General features: G+C 51.2%; 2 protein-coding genes and 1 pseudogene across 6 annotated transcripts; 2 read left to right on the top strand and 1 right to left on the bottom strand.

Moving 5' to 3' along the window:
* LOC108634218 lies at nt 7,259–10,939 on the top strand (annotated as a pseudogene).
* Nucleotides 13,570–18,374, top strand: ELOVL1 (ELOVL fatty acid elongase 1). 5 transcript variants are annotated; one of them, XM_018039364.1, is made up of 9 exons: nt 13,596–13,712; nt 14,419–14,511; nt 16,196–16,255; nt 16,383–16,573; nt 16,791–16,871; nt 16,995–17,051; nt 17,142–17,247; nt 17,330–17,466; nt 17,637–18,371. In XM_018039364.1, exons 3-9 carry the CDS (start codon nt 16,210–16,212, stop codon nt 17,856–17,858), a joined length of 840 nt encoding a protein of 279 aa, XP_017894853.1. In that variant the 5' UTR covers nt 13,596–13,712; nt 14,419–14,511; nt 16,196–16,209; the 3' UTR covers nt 17,859–18,371.
* Nucleotides 18,539–22,537, bottom strand: CDC20 (cell division cycle 20). Its single transcript, XM_005678576.3, has 11 exons — nt 22,421–22,537; nt 22,060–22,248; nt 21,803–21,951; nt 21,620–21,716; nt 21,331–21,459; nt 21,032–21,228; nt 20,827–20,921; nt 20,460–20,688; nt 20,174–20,299; nt 19,157–19,274; nt 18,539–18,809 (listed from the first exon to the last, which is right to left on the bottom strand). The coding sequence occupies exons 2-11, from the start codon at nt 22,238–22,240 to the stop codon at nt 18,631–18,633; spliced, it is 1,500 nt and encodes a 499-aa protein (XP_005678633.1). The 5' UTR covers nt 22,241–22,248; nt 22,421–22,537; the 3' UTR covers nt 18,539–18,630.

Below are 23,301 nucleotides of genomic sequence, written 5' to 3'. Positions count from 1 at the left end.
CCTAGTGCAAGGCCAGTCCCTTTCCAGCCCCCTTCTCACCTCCCCCAGGCAGCTGGGAACAACCTCTCCCTTTGTCTGAACTTCTTGTACAGAATAATCCTCCTTATGGACAATGTATTCTCTGTGCCTTGTGGACACAGGAGCCGTGTGAGCTGATCCCAGCACCAGGCAGGACGGGGGCGGAATCCTTCCAAAGGCCCATGCCAGATCAGCTCCTGATTACTGTCTAGAGAAACCGCCAAGGGATGTACATTTTCTTCCATCTTTTCCAAGTGGTGAGGGCTAGCCTATTGAAGTTTAGCAGGAGTAGGGCTGGGGGCTGTGGTCCCTTTGTGATTCAGTCTGGAGGGTTCACTGTACCAACCTGTGGAGGCTCAATGTGGCTCTGGCGTGACAGCCTTGAACACACAGGGGCTAACATTTGAAAAGAGTTTGCCATCTGCAGATGGGGCTTTCTAACTGAAACTCCAGTCATTGCTTGAAGATGTATTTTGTCCTACGGGACAAATTTCCTCTCTTCCCTTTAACTTCTGTCTCTTACTTTCTATTGAGGCAGGTTCTGGCTTTCTGTTGTCGCCTTTTGATCAGTTCATGTGCTCTCAAGATATCACCTACCATATGGACATGGAGGTTCCCCCAAGTACACAATGGGCAAGGCCCCTGACTTCCCTGGGCCTCAGTTTTTTCACCTGGGTGCTCCCAGTGATACTTCCTAGCTTTCAAGTCTTTGGCAATGATTCTGAGGCCTGTATATCCCCAGGCACTTTTCATTTTCCTCATCGCGTGACTATGTTATGATAGGCAAAGTTTTTCTTAGACTGGCCTGCCAATCCCTTGAACCTCTCCAAACTATTCCTAACGTTCCCTGTCACTTGCAGTTTAGAATACAGACCTCCTCTAGACCACTTCCCTAAAATTATTTACTAACTTTCACTAGTTCTTTAGTAAAAGTTACAACAGAGATGGTGGCTCAGATGGTAGAGCGTCTGCCTAAATGTGGGAGACCTGGGTTCGATCCTTGGGTTGAGAAGATCTCCTGGAGAAGGAAATGGCAACCCACTCCAGTACTCTTGCCTGGAAAATCCTATGGACAGAGGAGCCTGGTAGGCTACCATCCATGGGGTCACAAAGAGTCGGACACGATTGAGTGACTTCACTCACTTACAACAGAGATAAATGCATTGAATGCCAGAAGTCACCTTCCCACTTAGGCATCTCTTTCTTTCCTCTGGGCAAGATATATGTACCAGAGACTCCCCCTCTTAAAGGCAGCAAATTACACTTTTCCACGTGATGATAACCTTCCCCAAGGAATTGAATCCAAGGCACCATGGGCTGCTCCCCTTTCTGTGTTTCCTCTGCCATTTCACTCCCTTCCCTGCTATCACCTGAATTTCCCTCCTTCATGGTCATTTTGATGATTAATCGTCCCTGGCCCACAGCCGATGTGTAGACTATCCTTGTTCTTTTGTACTCATTTCTCTAGGCTGCACCCATTTTCACGGCCCTGGTTAGTATCCTTCCGTGTTAGTCCTTGAGCCCATGTCACCACTCACTTGACTCTCGGCCATGCTCTTGAAATACGGAGCCTGCCATCACCATCTTCCTTCAAGCCCCATAACTCACTCTTTAGTCCCACTTCCACTCTTCCTCAGGCACTAGCCTGGCTCAGATCACTATTGACCTGAGAGCTAAATCCAGACTTTCTTCAGTCCCTCTGTTTCTTACTTATCTCCATGGTTTTAAACAGTGCTGCCCGTTGCTTTTCCGCCTTTTCCCCTTCACTGACTCCCGCTTCTCTGACCATCCCTTCTCGGCAGCTTCTGGCCTTTTGTCCCTCTGCCTGCTTCTTGAATGTTGTTATTCTCTAGGACTCTGTCGTTAACCTGCTGTTCTTATTCTACCTGCTGTCTCTGCGACCACCACCTTTATGTACCTAACTCAAGCAAGTTTTATCAGACAGCCCAGACCTCTTTGCCGACATGCTGATGCCTATTGGGTATTTCTGCCCCTATGATCCACAGAGGATGAGATGGCTGGATAGCATCACCAACTCGATGGACATGAGTTTGAGTGAACTCCAGGAGTTGGTGATGGACAGGGAGGCCTGGCGTGCTGCAATTCATGGGGTTGGAAAGAGTCGGACACGACTGAGCGACTGAACTGAACTGATCCACAAGTACCTCAGGTTCTGAATGTGTCAATCCAATCATCTTTCCCTACCAACCTGTTTCTTTTCTAGTATCCTAGGTGTGACCTAAGCCAGGTCTATGGAAACTGTCGTAAACACTTTCCCACTCTGTGTCCCAGCACCGCCCCCTAACTCAGCCAGATACAAATCCTGTCAATTCTGCCTCCCCAGGATCCATCCATCCTGCCCTGCAGTTTGGGCCTGGAGCCTCGCCTTAAAAGTAATGTTTCGACGCCCTGCATCCAGGCTTGCCCACTCCAACTCATCTTCCATGTGGCTGCCAGATAGATTTCTGTAGATTTGATCACATTACTCCCTTGATTAAAGTCCTTTTGATAGTTTCCTTCCCCTGGTTCTCAAACTAGGGTCCACATGCTGGGCAGGTTGGTAGTATGCCAGGCATACTGAAAGTTACAGGGTAGAGCTCATCCTAGACTGCCCATTTTCCTCAAGGGTAAGTAGCTTAAACAAAATGCAGAATTATCAGGCATGCAGGAAAGAGTAAGCAGACTTTGGGGAGTTCCTACTAGTCCGAAGGATTTCATACTAAGCTGCTAAATTGTCTGGGGATGTTTATTCTTTTTCTTTTTTTAACATTTATTGCAGTGGACAAGTTTGAAAAACACCTTAAATTTCCTGGAAAAACAAGTCGAGTGTTTTGTGATCTAGCTCCCTGACTTCTCCTGACTTAATTTCTGTACTGTCCTGCCACCCACTCTGTTCCCACGTTGTACAAATTGCTTGATGTTTCCTGAATGTAACTCTCTTTAGCCCCCCATTTCTTTATTCCCACTGTTCCCTCTGCACAGAACATTTTGTCCCATCGTTCTGTGATGAATATCCAATCTTCCTTCAAAATTCAGCTCATAGGTCACACTCTGAAGCTTCCAAGAAACCTGTCTGTCCACAGCCCAGTGCCATTCCCACCAGGTGCAGTCAATGACCTGCTCTTTTATGCTCTACGTTTGTACCTTGTACAAACTTATTCTAGCTCCTGCTGCTCTTTATTGCCCCCAAGTTCAAGCACCCTGCACTGTCAAAGTTTAAATCCAGTTCTTCTGTCTGACAGCTATATTTTGTTCTGCAAGAAATGTGCATGCCTGGCATACATGGCATCTGGCCCACTATAAACACTGGAAGTGGTAGCTGCTGCTATTGCTGTTGTTATTTGGTTGACCTTGGAGAGAGAGTATAATCTAGCATTTTGGTTAAAAGAGCATTTTCTAGTGCCAGGTTGTTGTTCAGTTGCTCAGTTGTGTCTGACTCTTTGAAACCCCATGGACTGCAGCATGCGAGGCTTCCCTGTCCTTCAGTATCTCCTGGAGTTTGCTCAAATTCATGTCCATTGAGTTAGTGATGCTATCTAACCGTCTCATCTTCTACTGCCCCCTTCTCTTCCTACTCTCAATCTTTCCCAGAATCAGGGTCTTTTCCAATGAGTCAGCTCTTCACATCAGCTGGCCAAAGTGTTGGAGCTTCAGCTTCAGCATCAGTCCTTCCAGTGAATATTCAGGACTGATTTCCTTTAGGTTAAAATTCTAGCTGTGCCACCTACTAGCTGTGTGGCCTTCAGCAAGTTACTTTACCTCTCTCTGCCTCAGATTCCTTATTTCTAGGGGTGATAATACTAGTGGCTATTTCACAAGGCTTCTGTGAAGTTTAAATATATTAATACATACAAAGCGCTTAGGATAGTGTGCCTGACAATAGTAGAAGCTCGGTGAATATTAACTATCCTCAGGGTAGTGTCTGAAAGTCTGCTGTCAGCAATTGTTGCTTCAATCAATCATTGACCAGTCCCTCTGTGCAGAGGTAACTCTTCCTCTGTAGCTCATCTGTGCTCACAGCTACATTCACACTAGGAGAGACTCTCCATGCACATTTAATCCCCCACTGTGTGCAGAGCAGACACTGGAACATTTCTGCACTGGCTTGCCTGACGCAACGAGTCATTTCCAGATCTAGTTGTGTGAACTTTCTTTCTCCCTCTTAGTTGTCACCTACAGACTTCTATTAAAACCCAGTTTGGTCTCCTAAACTGTGATTTTGAGTTGAGACCATATGGCAGGCATCCTCACTGGCTTCCTTCTAAGCTCTATCTGTTCCCTATCCACACCATTTGAAGACCCAGTTCCAGTCTGCCCACATCCCATCTACAGCGGGGCGTTCACCGCTCGGGGGTCTCCCTGTGAAGCTGGGCTCTGTTCTCCTCTGTCCCTGCTCACTCAGTCCAGGCTTAGGTCTTCACCGGTGGCTGTGTGATCCACCGGTTATCACACACCAGAGCTCCATGCTTGCTCCTGCCCTTCACAGTCACCGCCAGTCCTTTAGGCCTTGTTTTGCCATGGCAACTCCATGGTTCTTGTCACTATACTCTAGGCTGGGGCCAGTATCTGTGGACTAGGTGCTGTCTCACACTTCCATGCCTTAAACATGCTTTGCCCTCTCCTTGGTGTGTCTGCCCTCTCTTTTTCTTGCTCCAACCTCCTGTTCATCTGGTGAACAGTTTGTCCTCCCAATAGCACCTACTCCTGTCAAGTCTTTATCACTTCCTCCCTTTTACGGTTGACCATTTTTAAATTATACCCGACCTGGAGATGGTGACTGCAGCCATGAAATGAAAAGACACTTACTCCTTGGAAGGAAAGTCATGACCAACCTATACAGCATATTCAAAAGCAGAAACATTTCTTTGCCGACTAAGGTCCGTCTAGTCAAGGCTATGGTTTTTCCAGTAGTCATGTATGGATGTGAGAGTTGGACTGTAAAGAAAGCTGAGTGCTGAAGAATTGATGCTTTTGACCTGTGATATTGGAGAAGACTCAAGAGTCCCTTGGACTGCAAGGAGATCCAACCAGTTCATCCTAAAGGAGATCAGTCCTGGGTGTTCATTGGAAGAACTGATGTTGAAGCTGAAACTCCAGTACTTTGGCCACCTCATGTGAAGAGCTGACTCATTTGAAAAGACCCTGATGCCGGGAAAGGCAGGAGTAGAAAGTGATGACAGGATGAAATGGTTAGAGGGCATCACCATCTCAATGGACATGAGTTTGGGTGGACTCCAGGAGTTGGTGATGGGCAGGGAGGCCTGGCATGCTGTGGTCCATGGGGTCACAAGACTTGGACATGACTGAGCCACTGAACTGAACTGGACACTTATCCGTTATGTGACCTTAGGCAAATTACTTTAGTTCTAAGACCCTTGATTTCCACCTCCTAAATTGGTGCTATAATCCCGTAATATGCTCAGAGAAAGGTACCTTCCACTTAGCATATTTAAAATTCAACTTAAGTAGCTCTTACTTTACTATATAATAAAGTCCAGGCTTCTTAGAAGGGCATTCAAGGCTTGCCAGGCATATAGTCAGCACTGAAATGCCAATACTGTTCTCCTTCCCCTGAGCAATCCCTTACGCTCTCCTGAGAAATCTTGTCTTTATCACATAGCATACTAGACTATTTTGATTACAACATATTACAATTAAACTAGTGACAGACATGGTATGGACCTAACAGAAGTAGAAGATATTAAGAAGAGGTGGGCAAGAATACACAGAAGAACTGTACAAAAAAGATCTTCATGACCTGGATAATCAAGATGGTGTGATCACTCATCTAGAGCCAGACATCCTGGAATGTGAAGTCAAGTGAGCCTTAGAAAGCATCACTACGAACAAAGCTAGTGGAGGTGATGGCATTCCAGTTGAGCTGTTTCAAATCCTGAAAGATGATGCTGTGAAAGTCCTGCACTCAATATGCCAGCAAATTTGGAAAACTCAGCAGTGGCCACAGGACTGGAAAAGGTCAGTTTTCAGTCCAATCCCAAAGAAAGGCAATGCCAAAGAATGTTCAAACTACCGCACAATTGCACCCATCTCATATGCTAGTAAAGTAATGCTCAAAATTCTCCAAGCCAGGCTTCAGCAATATGTGAACAGTGAACTTCCTGATGTTCAAGATGGTTTTAGAAAAGGCAGAGGAACCAGAGATAAATTGCCAACATCCACTGGATCATGGAAAAAGCAAGAGAGTTCCAGAAAAACATCTATTTCTGCTTTATTGACTATGCCAAGGCCTTTGACTGTGTGGATCACAATAAACTGGAAAATTCTGAGAGAGATGGGAATACCAGACCACCTAACCTGCCTCTTGAGAAATCTGTATGCAGGTCAGGAAGCATATAGTTAGAACTGGACATGAAACAACAGACTGGTTCCAAATAGGAAAAGGAGTACGTCAAGGCTGTATATTGTCACCCTGCTTATTTAACTTCTATGCAGAGTACATCATGAGAATCACTGGACTGGAAGAAACACAAACTGGAATCAAGATTGCCGGGAGAAATATCATATGCAGATGATACCACCCTTATGACAGAAAGTGAAGAGGAGCTAAAAAGCCTCTTGATGAAAGTGAAAGAGGAGAGTGAAAAAGTTGGCTTAAAGTTCAACGTTCAGAAAACGAAGATCATGGCGTCCGGTCTCATCACTTCATGGGAAATAGATGGGGAAACAGTGGCAGACTTTATTTTTGGGGGCTCCAAAATCACTGCAGATGGTGAATGCAGCCATGAAATTAAAAGACGCTTACTCCTTGGAAGGAAAGCTATGACCAACCTAGACAGCATATTCAAAAGCAGAGACATTACTTTGCTGACTAAGGTCCGTCTAGTCAAGGCTATGGTTTTTCCAGTAGTCGTGTATGGATGTGAGAGTTGGACTGTGAAGAAGGCTGAGCGCCGAGAAGAATTGCTGCTTTTGAACTGTGGTGTTGGAGAAGACTGTTGAGAGTCCCTTGGACTGCAAGGAGATCCAACCAGTCCATTCTGAAGGAGATCAGCCCTGGGATTTCTTTGGAAGGAATGATGCTAAAGCTGAAACTCCAGTACTTTGGCCACCTCATGCGAAGAGTTGACTCATTGGAAAAGACTTTGATGCTGGGAGCGATTGGGGGCAGGGGAAGGGGACGACCGAGGATGAGATGGCTGGATGGCATCACGGACTCAATGGACGTGAGTCTGAGTGAACTCCGGGAGTTGGTGATGGACAGGGAGGCCTGGCATGCTGCAATTCATGCAGCAAAGAGTCGGACACGACTGAGCGAGTGAACTGAACTGACTGAACTGAAAAAAAGAGAGACCCAATGGATTTGGGTTGTACAGATGGGGAGTTGAAGGGTGACTGGCTCCAGGCAGGTCAGGGGCTCGGTGTTGTCTCGGCTCTGTCTCTGCATTTCTCCGCTCTACTACATATCGCTCACTTCGTGGGAGAACTCTCTTGTTGCTTGGATTCTGTGCCATTAGGAGCACTGAGGGAAATGGAGAGAACGCCGTGACTAAAGCAGCAGCGGGGCTGGGCAGAAATTCCCTAAAGGAAATGAAAGCAGGGGGATGGGAAAGTATCTGAATGGGACCGGACTTAAAGCTACAACAGTCCACTGTGTGTGGTTTTATCTCTGCAGACAATTCGCAGATATTGTCCCCCGCGCCCCGCCCCCCACCATGACCAAACCCCATCCTTTCTCCTAAACTTACAGTACTGTGTTTCAGGTTGCCTGTGGAAGGGGCCATCTTTCCTCAAACTCAGGATATCCCAAACTGCATTCACTTCCTCCATCCTGCTCCACGGTGTTACCCAGCTTGCCAGCCTGGCTGTCAGTTCTGGTCCCATCCCCTCGTCTTCCTTCTTGCTCCGTTGCTCTAGGTTAGGCCCTCACCGTGTCACACTTGCGCCTCTGAGCTGGTCTCCCACCTGGCCTCCCTTCCTCTCTGCCTTCCTGTTGATAATCTCACTGTCACCAAGTTCTTCTTTGTAAATAACAATGGGGATCATACCAACCCCTTAAAAATCTCCAGAGACATCTCAGTACAAACAAAACTCCTCTTTCTTTCATTCAAAATACTTCATGATTTGGGGCCAAGCTACTTTTTAACCTAGCACATGAAGGCCTTTCATTCAGTGGATCCTTTCGCCAAAGAGAATCACTTCCAGTTCCCTGCTCCTGACCTGTTCTTCCCTCCATCCATCCCTTTGTCCATGCTTTTTCCTCAGTTTGAATCATCTATGTTACTTCTACCTCACTTGCTGTGTCACCTTGAGAAGAAACCCTTCGCCCTTTCTGATTCCATTCTTTCCCCATCTGTTCAGCAGTGATCACAGTACTTACCTTACAGGACTGAACCATAAGAGCATATGGGAAGCAGCTGGCCCCGTGCTTGCCAGAGAAAGTGTTGCATTTTCTCTGTCCCCTTTTTGGCCTTTCTCCCACATCTTCCAGATCTTGCTAACTCTCTTTCTTCCGTCTTGATAACCTCCCCTGGTTTGTCCAGGGAGAGAAAAGCTTTCCCTTTTCTCTCTCCAGAACTCTTCCAGCACATTTTATCACAGCCCTTTCTCCCAAACTGAATTTCTTTTTTTCTTTTTTTACCCTCAGTTCAGTGAACACTGAACAATACTCATAGGGTGTTGGCATTGGCTACCTACAACAGATCAGGCCTTGTCCCCCTGACCTCTCAAGGGTTCAGGCAGCCCCCCCAGTTCAGATGGTATGATGAGTGTTCGCATGCAGTCTCTCTCTTCTGCTGGCTGGATGTCCTTCCTTCAGCCAAGGTCCCAACCTTAGGCAGAGGACACCAATGAGCTGACTGAGGCCCATGGACATGCAGAATCATTAACCGACAAGCCCTTCCCCTCATCTTCATTCCTCTGTCCTCACGGACACAGCCCTCCCCTCAGCTCCTCTGTGTGGATACAGTTAGAAAGTGCCCTTTGTCCTTTACAGGTGGGGAAGGGAGAAGCTCGACACAGGCCCCGGGAGGCTGCTTCCATTCCTACCTGCCACTCCTGTGGCCTCTCAGCCTCTGACCCTCAGTACCTGTTGTTCTCAGCCAGTTCTCCTGCCACCCCCATACCGTTCCCTCCACTGCTCCACCGGCTCCCTTGCAGGCACATGCAGATAATACCTTTTCCATTTTTCTTTTTCCTGCTTCTTTGATCCGATTTCCCTTTAGATTTTTTTTCCCCCAGAAACACATAAAACCACATAATCACGGAAATAGAGTTGTTAGAGCTCAGTTCATACAGATGGTGGTTTTCAGACTGAACCCTTGGAGAAGGTAAATCAGTAGTTTATCTTCTGGGGAGAGAGGATGGAGAAAGGCCCATGTGAGTGACCTGTGAGTCAGAGAGGGTGGGGCCCAGGGGAAGTTGTCACCTCACTTCCCTTTAGTCAGGAAGGCTCCATGAATTTCAGGGGGAGTTTCAGCTGTTGGACTTGGTATTCTTCCCTACCCACACACACATCTGGCCTTTATCCTTATCAAGAACGACTTCCTGGACTCTTTCAGCTTCTCCAGTTTATCAGCCTGCCCCCAGTGTAGCTAGCGTTCCATGGACCCTCTTACCTCCAAGATCTTCCACCCAGCTTCCCTGCAGGTTCTAAGTGGTCCCATTTCCTAGCAGTCCATTGACAGACTTACCCTTCTTTTCTGTATATTTCAGCCTATAAGGTGTTTTCCTGAGCCAAAGTCTAAACCCCGTGGTGTGCTGTATCTCATTGTCTTCTACACAGCACATGAACACGCTTAAGCCTCTTCCCATTAAAAACAACCCTTAGGGGAGCAGTGGATTGCCCTGAGCCCAGCAAAATGGAGCTTGAGGCCATGAGTGGACATACCAGTCCAGTGAACCCAGCTATCTTTCCCCATATGACTGTGGTGCTGTTGGCCGTTGACATGTTCTTCACCTCTTGGTTCTTTGTTTATAAGGTCACCTCCACCAAGTACACTTGGGATATCTACAAAGAGCTCCTCATCTCTTTGGTGGCCTCACTCTTCATGGGCTTTGGAGTCCTCTGCCTGCTGCTCTGGGTCAGTGTCTTATGTCTGAGCTCCCAAGGGTTCCAACCAAGGGTCTTCACTGAGTCCTTCCTTTGGTAAATTAATTTTTGGATTTTGTTTCTACTTTGCTAGAAGTGTCCTACCTGCTGCTCACAGTAAAGGCATATATGTGAAAAAACAAAATCAAAACCTTTAGAATCAATCTGGAGGTGAGAGTCAGGCACTGATATTTTTAAAACTCTCCAGATGATTCTGGTGTGCAGCCAGGGCTAAAAAAGATAAACAGCTAAATCCAGACTTCGTACCAGGCCATACAGAGCTCTTCATGACTGACTCCTATATGCCCTCTGGACTGGAGACTCCCCAGAACTCCCCACGCCAGCCATATCTTCTGCTTCAATACCTTCACACACATGCTTCCATCTGCCTGAAAATGCTCCCTGTCTTCTTTAACACTCAGCTTTGGTGTCATTTCTGTGAAGCCTTCAAGAACTAACCCCCACCTTGGGGTAAGGTGCCCCCCACCGCTGCTGCTCTCTTAACCCTCTCAGTTTAACTCACCACTTGCTATTGTAACTGTTAATTTATCTATCTGTCTTCTTTTCTAGACTGTAAATATTTTTCAGGAACCCCAGTGCCTTGGAGATGCCATTTGGTAGGACCTGGGTTGGTGGTCTATATCAGATATTTGAAGGTGCTTTCTCCTAGGACTAGGACTGGAACTGAAGGACATGGGCATGTTCATGTAGTCAGTGGGCATTTACTGAGGGCTCGCTGTGGTCATTCATTAATACCAGTGTGGTCCAGGTGACTAATGGAAAGTTGAAGATCTCTCTCTCTACCAGGTGGCACAGTGGTAAAGAATCCTCCTGCCAAGGCAAGAGATGCGAGAGATGTGGGTTTGACTCCTGGGTTGGGAAGATTGCCTGAGTTGGGAAGATCCCCTGGAGTAGGAAAGGGCAGCCCACTCGTTTTTTGTCTGGAAAGTTCCATGGACAGAGGAGCCTGGCGAGTGACAGTCCATGGGGTCGGAAGGAGTTGGACAGAATTGAGCACAGCACCCACACACACATCTCTACCATATTTAACCTCAGGAACTGTTTCATCATTTATAAGTCTGCTTTGTTTGTCTCTAGATGGACACTTAGTTCAAGCCTCTCAATAGTGCTCTTCAAACAGTGCTTTGCACAGTTTATTCAGGAAGTATTTGTTGAATGAATGCTCTTTAATCGACATACAAGAATATACCTTCTTGCTTCACCCCTTGGCTATGAAATGTCGAGGTAGAAACAGTGCTGAGTCCTTTACCTGGGTCATCTCCTTTAATCTTCACAATCCAATGAGACAGGTGCTGTTGAAGGTTCTGCCACTTAACATAAGTCATATAAGTACTAACTGGAGATTTAAAATCAGGTCTTTGGAGTTAGGTGTGACCCCCAGGCCTACTGAAGTATACCTAACACAATAAATATTTATTGACTCAACTGATACTGTCATCCCAAGGCAAGTAGAAAAGCTTTTGAATTCTTCCTGTCTTCCCTACTTGACTCTGGGTCCCTCAACCTCTCTTCCCCTTCTCACATTTCTCATTCACTCTAATACTCTGCAAACACTGTGGAGCGGCAGATGAATCCAACACTGGTCAGATACTAGAGGTACAGAGATGACTAAAATATTGGTCCTTGCTGAGAAAAACCTACAGTGAGGGGGTATGCAGATAACTGCATTGCAGTGAGATTGTGAAAGCGAAGGGAGGGACTGCTTTATTGCCTGGAAAAGCTGCTTTTATCTTGAGTTAGGAGACAGGGCTTGGAGGTGTGGGGGTATATGAAAAATGCTGATATCCTTGGGGAACAGTTAAACTATAGCATGTGGCCCAGGAGAATGAGGGGAAGCTGAGGACCAGATCAGATAGGCCTTCAGGGACAATGCTAATTAGTCTGAGCCTTTTGAATAGCTGAATTTTTTTTGCCATTTCCTTTCAAGGGTAGGTACTCGTAGGTACTCTGTGAGCTGGATCAGAACTATACTTTGGCTCTGACCTCAACTCTAAGACTAAACTTCTACATAGCTTGTTGTTGTTTAGTGGCTAAATGTCTGACTCTTGCGACCCCATGCACTGTAGCCCACCAGGCTTCTCTGTGCATGGGATTTCCCAGGCAGGAATACTGGAGTGGGTTGCCATTTCCTTCTCCAGGAGATCTTTCCTAACCAAGGATTGAACCCAAATCTCCTGCATTGGCAGGCAGGTTCTTTACTGCTGCAGCACCGGGGAAGCCCCTCCACAAAGATACATTCCACTACTGATGAACACATTGTTTCTTCCAAACCGCCACCTCCTCTGAATTCCACATGTACATCATACAGTCCTGTGCAGTCACTGGATCACTGCACGCATTAGCACTGTTACAGGAGCTGCTGGAGATAGAGATTTCATTTTGCTGAAACCTAGTCCTCAACCCCAGTGGTTCTGTAGAGTTGGTGAGTGTATGGCATGAGGAGGGTGCAGGGAGCCAGAGAGACAACTAAGTGTGCAGAGTGAGCCTAGCTGTCTCAGGGAAACCTCCAGTGTCTATTTTTCCAACCCTGTCAGCTTCCAGACCTTCTTGGGTGAGGGTGCTCTCTCACCTGCCCGCGCCCCCCCCCCCCCCCAACCAGGTCCCCTCTCTCACTGGCTGCCAGTGTGAAGTGATTTGGCTAGACAGTGAACCCCATGTGGGGACAGCATCTGCCTTGTTCATTGATGTGCCACCAGCAATTAACCCCATCTTGCACGTGGTAGGTGGTCAGTAACGTGGATATTTACTAACACAGGTCTGATTGTAGCCTCCTCAAAACTCTTTGGTTTCTCCTCTGCTTCCAGAATAAACCAAACTGCTCCATTTGGCCTTCAACATTCAGCCACAGCTGGCTTCACTTCCCCCTTTTCCTTTCACAACCTTGAAGAGGCCAGCGTAGCCAGTGATTCATTAATTTCCCCTGCCCCAGGCTACTTGTATTCTCCCACCTCCGGTCCACACAATCGTCTCAACTCCTAATGCTGGGCTCACCCAAGTTTATGGGCTGGTAAGGAAGGTCTCCCCACACAGCGGCTCCCTGGGCTGAGACCTTCCCGCCGACCGAGGCCACTCTCGGGCCACAGAGAGGCTGCCTGCACCCCACCCCTTGGGTCCCACTCTCTCTGAGGGGACGGCTGACCCTGGAACTTGCTCCAAGGTCCCAGGTAGGGTGGATCGGTTCCGAACAGAAGCTGTGTTGGTCGTGCTGGTGGACGAATCCCAGAGGGTCCAGAAGGTGGCCACGCAGGGGCTAAACATTAGGAAGGCGCAGGGTACAGCCTGGGCGGGCAAGGGCCCAGGGCCAGGCCGCGCGAGCTGACCGAGGCGGGAGGCGATGCGGCGGGAAGGGGTGGGGAGCCCGGGCTGGGCGCGCTTCCTGCCAGGGGCCCAGCGGCCCGCCCCTGCCTCCGCCCAGCGGGCCCAGCAGAGCCGGGGCTGGCCGGCCCCTCCTGCCTCGACCAGAGGCCCAATCAGCGGGCGCCCCCTACCCGGCCCGCCCTCTCCCCCTCTGGTGACAGAAAGTCGGCCCAGCAGATGAGGAAGTGGCAGGCAGGCTGGCCCTGGGGACTCCTCTCCAGCCCTGCTCCATCCCAGCCCTCCACGACTGCCCGCCTGGCCCCCACTGGTGAGTCGGGACCTCCCAGGGCGGGCTCGCCACGTGCCCAGGCCCCTGACCCGCTGGGCCACTCGGCCTGGCCCGGCCCTGCCCTGCCCAGGCTGTGGGCGAGGCTGTGCCTGTGGAGAGTGGGTGGGAGGTCCCAGCTCTCCGGGGCTGGGCCTCCCCAGCAGCCTCCCTCGTGCCTGGCCCCCATTTGCTTGAACCTGGGCCTTCCTCCGCCACCTCTGACTCTGGCCCCTCTCTGTCTCTTACTCCTCCCTCCCCTTGGCGCCCTTTTGCACCCCCGCTGCTCCCTTTGCCTGTCTCCTTTTCCCTTCCATCCATCTTAAAGCAAGGAAGGACCAGACCGAGTTTCCCTACTGGGGACACACCCAGACTCTCCTGAAACTTGGGGAGAGGGCCTTCCAGAAGCCTGGAGTCACCCCTGACCTCCAGGGTGCCTGCGTGTGTGAGGTGGGGGAGGTGAACTTGGGGATGGTGGCAGAGAGAGACCGGGAGATAACAAGCTGGCAAGCTCCCATGGGTCGAGGAGGGGCTGTGTGTTAGAGCACATGCTTCTGGGCAGGCCCTACCCTGGAATAAGCAGCCAGCAAAACTCTGGGAATGAATGAATGATGACTGCCATTGCTGAAGAGAGTTGTGGGAGTGCATGACCCAGGGCAAGTCTGTGTCAGCACACGGTGTGGATGATGTTGGCTTCATTCACCTGCAGGTGGGCTGTGTGAGTTTATGTATGTGACCGCGCTCATCTGAGACTCACAGACGCCAGAGGAAACCTGCATGTGAGCACAAGCACTTGCACATGGTAATGCGGCTCCTGTGAAGGAGCGTGTGTGTTTCAGTGTGTTTGCTGGTGTGCGCGTAGCTAGGAGCAGGCCCGAGTATTAGAGACCGAGCATGTCAAAGTCCATGGAGACCTGTCCGGGTGGTGTGTCAGACAAGGGCAGTTGCAGCTGGCAGGAGGCAGGTGGGCCCTGCGTGTGTGTGCTTGCCACTGGCCGGTTGTCGCAGGGGCGGAGGGAGAGCTGTGGCAGGGGCTGTGTATGGGAGGGCTGGGGGCCTGACCGAGGTGGCGCAGTTGTGGGTGGGCGTAGAGGTTGGGGGAGCGTCTGTGAGATGTATGTGCAGCCCCCGTGACTGTCAGAAGTTGTGTTCTTTACTTAGTACCTGCAGGGTTGCTTCTCTGGGTGGAGGGAACCTGGTCAACCCAAGTGAAGAGCACCTGCTGTGCTGGCTGTTTGGGGAGTGCCTTGCCCCTTGAGGGCTGTCTGTCTGGAGTCCCAGGCTCTCCTCTTGGCCAAGGCTTTTGTGTCCCTTCGAGCCCTCCCCCGACATTCCTTCAGGCTCCGAGAGGGAGAGGGCCTAGTCAATTATGACCCCTCCTTGAGGGAGGGGAAGATTCCTGAGACCTCTCCCACTCCCCACCTCCTCACATGCCACTGACTCCCGGCCCCTCCCTGGGAGAGAGGGGTGATGGTACCCATTCTGAAGTAGGACAGCCTGAGAATTTATGGCTCATTTAGAAGAGGATGCCCGGGTATGGGTTTTCAGCAGTTCTCTTTGGGCTGAGGCTAGGCCTGGGGCTGGAGTCCAGGTTTTTGTCTCAAAACCAAGAGTTCATCTGACTGGTCCGGGGTGGCTGGGTGGGTGGTGAGTCCTGAGCTTTACTTGGCTTTCTCAATCCTGGTGGGTCCTCCAGGCACTGACCTGTGACCTGGACCCACCCTCCACCTCGGACGCTGTGCTGTGGGGGTGGGCAGAGGGCGGGGCTGCTGCCAGATCTAGTCAGACAGGTGGAGCCGCCAGGGCAGGAGTCTCAAAGAGCCAGGCTTCTGGAAAGGAAGGGTGAGAGGAGAGCATCTGAGACAGAGGAGAGGCTGCAGGTGAGAGCCCCAGGAGGGCAGAGGAGAGCCTGAGGGAGTGTCTCGGCAGGGGAGAGGAGGGAGGGACAGTTCCTGAGAGGACAGGAGGGACCATGCCGGGAGATGTGCATCCTGAAATGGGGCAAGAGAAATTGAAGGGGAGGACCTCTGGAGAGGTGAGAGACTGGTGAGGAAGGGAGAGGAGGTTCGTTCCAGAGACGAATTCCCTGGTGGTAGGAGGTAAGCCTCTCTGGAAGGAGACCAGAAATTGAGAGTCCTCTCGTGGAAGAAGAAGGGAGGGGAAGTCAGAAAGTAGAAATCCCTGGAGAGGAGCAGAGTGTGAGGAGAGGAGAGGAAGGTGTGGAGAGGAAGGGCAGAACAGCCCTTCCCAGGCATGCAGGCTGTGTGGGAAACAGATCCCCCACCCACCCCATCCCTGCCCCCCATGGCCACCTTCTCGCTCTGGTCCCCAGCAACTCCTTCCTCTCACTGCTCTGTCTTTTCTGTGGTGTCTGGAACTGTCCTGTCTGGTCTGTGTCCTGTCTGTGGGTCAAGGGTGAAATTGGGGGGCGGGCGGTTGGGGGAACAGTCAGCCCTCTCTGACACCTCTCCTTCTGACCTCGCCAGAGCCCTTAGCCAGGATGGAGGCTGTTGTGAACCTGTACCAGGAGATGATGAAGCATGCAGGTGAGAGGCTGTCTACTAGCCCTTCCTCCTTACAGACCCTTTGACCCTTTGTGACCTGACCTCATGTCTGCTAGGGACCGTTTGGACTCTGTGACCCTTCCTTACATTTTTTTACCCTTATTCATAGATCCCCGGCTCCAGGGCTACCCTCTGATGGGGTCCCCCCTGCTAATGACCTCCATCCTCCTGACCTATGTATACTTCGTTCTCTCACTGGGGCCTCGCATCATGGCCAACCGGAAGCCCTTCCAGCTCCGTGGCTTCATGGTTGTCTACAACTTCTCACTGGTGGCACTTTCTCTCTACATTGTCTATGAGGTAGGCCCCTGGGATGCCTCTGCTTTATTCCTCCAGGATAATGGGTGGGCCCTCAGGCTAGAGGAGGCATCTTCTTTCCAGAGAGGCTCAGCTCTGTTTCTCCATCTACAGCAGGGGTGCCCAACCTCCAGGCCATGATTGGGGACCGCTGGTCTAGAGAACAAGAGATTTGGGGGAGGGAGGGATGTCTGGCTCTCTAATCCGCACTTCTTCATAGTTCCTGATGTCCGGCTGGCTAAGTTCCTACACCTGGCGCTGCGACCCAGTGGACTTTTCCAACAACCCGGAGGCACTGAGGGTAAGTGGTGGTGGAGGCCAGGCCCCAAACAACCACGGGTAAGAGCACTTTGGATGTGCCCTGTCTTATAGGCCCGTTTAGAGAGGCTCTTGGCAGTCCTAAGGATGTCCTGACTTCTTACAGATGGTTCGAGTGGCCTGGCTCTTCCTCTTCTCCAAGTTCATTGAGCTGATAGACACAGTGAGTAATTACGTGAGATTTGAGAACGTGTGGGGAGAAAGACGTGAGAGGCCTTGGCTTTGAAACCCCTTCCTCCCACACTTCTCTCAGGTGATCTTTGTTCTCCGGAAGAAAGATGGACAGGTGACCTTCCTACATGTCTTCCACCACTCAGTGCTTCCCTGGAGCTGGTGGTGGGGGGTAAAAATAGCCCCAGGTGAGTGGCGATGGCCACTGGGGGAGGGACAGGTACTGGGGACCAGAGGCTTGACTCTCCTGACCCTGTTGTCCACTCACAGGAGGAATGGCCTCTTTCCACGCCATGATAAACTCCTCAGTGCACGTCATCATGTACCTGTACTATGGATTGTCTGCCCTTGGGCCTGTGGCTCAGCCCTACCTTTGGTGGAAAAAGCACATGACAGCCATCCAGCTGGTGAGGACCCAGAGCCTGACCCACAGTCATCCCCCCGACATTCTGGTTTGGACCCTACCTTTATCCAGTCTGCCTCACCTTTGCCTCCAGCCCTCCCCACTCACTGTTCTGTCCCCTTGCCCTCCAGTCCTCTCTCCCTGTGCCCTCTGACCCATGCCTTTTGACCCCAGATCCAGTTTGTCCTGGTCTCGCTGCACATCTCCCAGTACTACTTCCTGCCCAGTTGTAATTACCAGTACCCAGTCATCATCCACCTCATCTGGATGTACGGCACCATCTTCTTCGTGCTCTTCTCCAATTTCTGGTATCAGTCTTACACTAAAGGCAAGCGGCTGCCCCGTGTACTTCAGCAAAACGGAGTTCCAGGTACCACCAAAGTCAAGGCCAACTGAGAAACATGGGCTAGCTAGGTGCCCACCTAAGTGCCTCAGGACTGCACCTTAGGCAGCAGCTGTGATTGTCCTCCCCAGCTACACCTGTGACCAGGGTTTATGTGGTCAGGACTGAGCAGCAGACAGCTCTCTGCACCCCACAGCTGGTACACAGAGACCACCGCTTCCGTTCCTCCCTGACTTCTCCCGGCCAGCCCCAGGGATGTGGCCTCATTGCCCTCTGCCATTCCAGAGCCGGGGGCTGAAAGGGCTGGACACTTACTTCCCCCTCCCTGCCTTACACTTGGGAGAGGAGCACTCAGGGCTGGCCCCCACCAGGGTCTTGTGGCCTTTTTCCTCACACTGTAAGAGGTCAGCAATAATCTGTCACTGTGGACCCAGGCTCCTCCCTTCTCCACCCCACAGTGAAGTAGGAGCTTCTTGGCCAAAGGTCAGGGTGGGTGGGGGGCCTGGGAATACAGCCTGTGGAGGCTGCTCACTCCTTTATGTCTTTATTAAAAGTGACAGAGGAAAGCACGGTGGCTGTGTGTGTACATGTGTCAATGGAAGAGGTGGGTACAAAGCCTGCCAGCCTGTCTGCAAACAGGAGGGATGGTCAAGGTGCCCACAGGATGGATGTTTCTAGCTCTCTGATCACAGTAGAGAGGAGCCTCTGGGAAGGCTGCTGGCTGGGACAGAGGTTGTGCCAAAAGAGAGGGAGACGTGACTTTATTAGAAAAGTAAAAAACAAAACAGAAAACAAACCCCACAGAACACTGTGAGGAGTTGGTCCTCAGCGGATGCCTTGGTGGATGAGGCTGCTTTTGGCCGCACTGGCCTTCTCCCGTTCCCGCCGCCGGGCAGGGTCCAGCTCAAAGCAGCGCCACAGTCGCAGGGTCTCATCTGCTGCTGCAGATGCCACTGTAGCCCCATCTGGGCTCATGGTCAGACTGAGCACCCGGGCTGTGTGACCTGGGATGTGAGGAGGAAAAAAGAGCAATACATAGGATGGTAGGTACCTATAGCCCTCCAATTTTGAGAGTTTTTGTAACAGTTAATTGAGATAATTAATAATTCACATACTATAAAATTCATCCTTTTAAAGCATACAATTCATTGGTTTCTAGTGTATTCACAAAGTTGTGCAACCATCACAATGGTAATTCATCACTCCATAAAGACAGTCACTCCTCAGTACTCTCTCCCCAGCCTCTGGCAACCGTTAACCCGTTTCCTGTCTCTGCATTTGCTTCTACTGGACATTTCATACAAATAGTCAGACAATGTGTGCCCTTCTGTGTCTGCCACTTAGTACTCACCTTTCAGCTCAGCCACCTTGGCCATGGTTGGGTACTTCCAAATAACCAGCTGGTTCTGGGCAAAGCCATGGCCTGAGATGAGCTCCTTGTAGTGGGGAGACCAGAGGATAGAGCACACCTGTGGAGAGGAAATGGCATGGGCGTGACACACACAGAGCCGGCACTACTGAAATTAGAACTGCGTCCACCGTGGTGTTAGGCGCTCTGCCAGAGGCTCCAGAGTCAGACCTGAATGACTAGTCCTGACAAAACCCTTTTGAGAGTTAGAACTGTTAACCATTTTACAGATGAGGAATCCATTGGAAGGACGTTCAGTAAGTTGTCTAAGCTCACAGACAAATTAAGTTGAACTCTGGCTCCAGAGCCTGAGGCTCGAATAAAGCAAAGTCTGCATGTACTGGGAAGGGGGGTGTCAGGAGAGGAAGCTGCAGGGCTTGCAGGGAGACCCACCTTTGAGCTAGGGCCTCAAATATCATTCTAAAACATTTGGATTATACACTGTAGGTAATTGGGAGCCCTTGCAGGGCTTTGAGGAGGACAGAAACAGACTACCGAGACCAGTACAGAGGACAGGCTGGAAGCAATAAAAGACCAGTGCTGTGAGTCTCCACAGGAAGAAGGATGAGGCCGAGGGGAGAGGACACATGTGAATGATACTCTGAGGGAAAACTGATATATCTTGGTGACTAGGTGAGGAAGATGAAAGAGTCTTGCTTGTTCTGATTTCTTAGTGTCCCTTTCAAATAGCAGAGGAGGAACACATTTCAGGGAGGCATGGGGAAGTGATGAGTTTAATTTGGGACATACTAGTGTGGTGCCACCTTATAGAACGTGGGGTTAGAGACAGGCTGGCTGTGGACTGTTGAAAATGTGTGTCTGGAATTCAAGGGTGACATCTGAGCTTGGAGATCATGCCAGTATTGCATCAGTGAAGCCATTGGAGGGGAGGAGGTTGCCCAGGAAAGCTATGCAGAATAAGAACACATCTGGGAGTGAGGCTGGAATAAGGAAGACTACCTGGGAATGGGCATCCACGGCACTCAGACAGGCCCCAGAGCAGACGTTCCAGATACGAATGTGTCGATCACTTGTGCCCCCGCCAGTTGCCAGGACATTGGACTGCCAGGGACACCAAGCTACAGCCTAGGTGGGATAAAGGTGAAGTCAGCAGGTTCTAGAGCAAGACAAGGAGTTATTGGGCACACAAATAAACTCAGTCCAATTCCACCATCCCATGTCCTCTTAACAGTCCCCAGGTTCTTCTGGGTGAGAGTGCAGAGGCTTAGCCCAGCCCCACTCTCACCTTGACTGCCCCTTGATGCTGGGTGAAGGTCTGCAGAGGAACCCAGCCGCCCTCTCCAGGAGCACTAGGCCACACGTTGACCAGGTTGTCGTTGCCGCCGCTGGCTAAATGCCGTCCATCCGGGGCCCAGCGCAACCCACACACTTCCTGGCTGTGGCCACTCAGCGTGGCCACATGGTGTTCTGCTACCCGAACGTCATGGTGGTGGATGTGGCCGGAGCGTGAGCCACTGCAGGAGAGAAGGGAGCCAGGTCCTGCAGCGGTGCCAAACAGGCGGCAGGCCAGAGCTGCTTCTGTTCAGAGGTGTACAATCCAGGGAGAGGGGGGCCAAAATCTGATTTTGTAACAGATTAGCAAAGCCACTGACCTGGATAGGATATAGCTATTCCAACAGAGGGAGCCCACTCGGGCAGAATGACTGGTCATGTTTCGAAGCCGTTTCTGCTGTTGCACATCCCATAGCTACAGAGAGAGAAGACCATGAAGATCGAGACTTGGCATTAACATCGTCCTGCTGGGCAAGCCCCCTGGGTCTGGGGACAACAGAGCTGCAGCACCGGGACAAATCTCACCTGCACCTCAGCACTGCTGGTGCCCACAGCCAGGTAGTTGCCCTCTTTGATCCAGGCCACAGAAGATATATAGTCCCCAGGCTGCTCCATTTGGAGCAGCTGCAAAATGTCACCAGTGCTAGCGCTCCACAAGTATACACTGTTGTCCAAAGCCACAGCCAGTACATTCCCAGAGCTCCAATCCACAAGGTTCAGGTCTGCCAGAGGGGGAAGGGAAGAGCATGAGCTGTCTCGTTTGCCTTGTCCCTCTCTCTCTCCCTCTTTCTCCATCCGCTGGACAAGGAGAGGACCGCACTTACAGTAGTCATTCCGGATTTCAGGGGCATCCAGGATGCGGTCTGGCAGGGAAGGAATGTAACGGCAGGTCTTCCTGCTGGAGCCCGGCGTGGCCTTCTGGCTATAGAGTACTTTTAGTCTGTTCTGGTAACCTATGGCAACAGAGTGGGTCTAGACACTGGGAGGATTGACACTTCCGCATGCCTTTAGCCCAGAAGGCCAGAAAAGCACTTCCTTCCCCTCAATCCTACGTGGAAAAGGCAGACAGCCATCTCATCCACCCTGAGCCCTGGGGATAGAATGACATCTTACCCTCTGGGGCATTTTGTGGTTTTCCACTGAGCCGAAGGATCTTGGCTTCCTCCATGTCAAAACCGTTCAGATTCAAAGCCCATGCTTTCTGATGTTCCTGGCACAGAAGGGTGGGGATGAGGTGGCGGTATTATCTAGATTTCACAGACCAGTTTCCTGCCAGAAGTCCCCTGAGACACATACCTTCTTGGTGGGCGTCTCACTGTTGTCGGGCTGGTTCTCCTTGCTCAGGAGGAAGCTAGCCACCTCCATCTGGGAAGCATTGCGATGGGGGATATAGCGGTCACCGCCAGGTTTGCTGGGAGTGGTCTGAAGCTTGGAGCTGGATTTGCCTGGGACAGGGAGAGGGAAGCCAGACTGTCAGACCCGGCTCAGGGGGAGGAGGCGTGAAGGCTGCTTCAAGCCCTTGCCCTCCCCGCGACCCGTCGCACCCTACTGACCGGGAGTTCGGCCTGGGGTCCTGCCGGCGCTGTGGGATCGGTTGGCTGCCCGCATAGGCGAGGGGGCCGGCCCCGCGGCTTCCTTCGCTTTGCGCTGCCAGCGCGCAGGCGGTGCATTGGGGATGGGTGTATCCAGCTGCAGCAGCGAGTGCAAGTCACTCTCGAACACGAACTGGGCCATGGGAACGTCTGGAGGGAGAGGGTTCCTTGCAGTGGCTCCCTGCTGAGCCCCAGAGCAAGAGGGGCGACCGTGCTCTGGGGCGGCCGACTACAGTCAGGACCACGCTGGCCGCAGCCCTTCCCGGCGCAGCACCCTCGGCAGCGGGCCCAGACCGGTTCGCTCAGTCCAGCCGTCTCTCACCGTCAGTTTAGAGCAGGTTCCAACCCCAGGCCGGCTTTAGCAGTGAGGACTTGGACGACTTAAACTCTCCGCTCCAAGCACTCATTGGCTCCTTCAAAATCCAACCGTCGCAACCGTCGCCCTAGCCCATTGGCCTCCACGGCACAGGGGCGGGTCTTCCGGGGGAAGCTCCTGATCTCACGGGAGTCCAGCAGGCGAGCGGGATTTGAAGGGTGGGAGAAAGGCAAAGGCCACCAGGTGTCGGGAAACGGGGCGGGGTGGGGGCGCGTCTGGGGGCGGGGCCTGCGCTGGCTGCCTTCCCCTATTGGTTTCATTCATTCCTCAGTCTCCCCCGCACCAGACCTTCACGCTTCATGCTTGAGGATCGTTTTTATGATACGTAGTGCGGAACTCGGTGGAATGCCCTAAAGCACTTAAGCCTGTTTAGAGAAGGCAGTGTAAGGCAGTGGCCTTACCGACCAGCCGGTCCGAAGGCAGGCAGGCTGGTTGGGAGTAGGGTGCTGCAGGAGTTGACTGAAAAACTTAGACGAGAGAAGGCCGGAACGTCCGTTGTTAGCTTAGTGCTTGCGGGAACACTGCTAGGAAGGAAGAAGTGCCTGTGTTTGTTTTCAAAAACTGTTTTGTTTGCTGTTGTTTTAGAAATGAGGAAAATGAGGCTGAAAGAGGGGTGAATTCCTTATGGTCAAGAAAAAAGGATTCAGACCTGCCTATCCGGGAGATAAGATTGGATAGCCCTGTGAGGGAAACTGAGGCTGACCCCCGTGGAGCTCAAGAGATGTCAGGATTTTTAGAGATGCGCGAGTCTAATCTGCGCATGGCGCATCTCCCCATCCCAGCAACACACCCATATTTTACAGATGAAGAAACCGCAGCCCAGAAAG

The sequence above is a fragment of the Capra hircus genome, chromosome 3, assembly GCF_001704415.2.
Source record: "Capra hircus breed San Clemente chromosome 3, ASM170441v1, whole genome shotgun sequence".
NCBI classification, from domain to species: domain Eukaryota; kingdom Metazoa; phylum Chordata; class Mammalia; order Artiodactyla; family Bovidae; genus Capra; species Capra hircus.
Note: the sequence above shows the minus strand (reverse complement) of the source record. Positions and strands in the feature narration are given on the sequence as shown.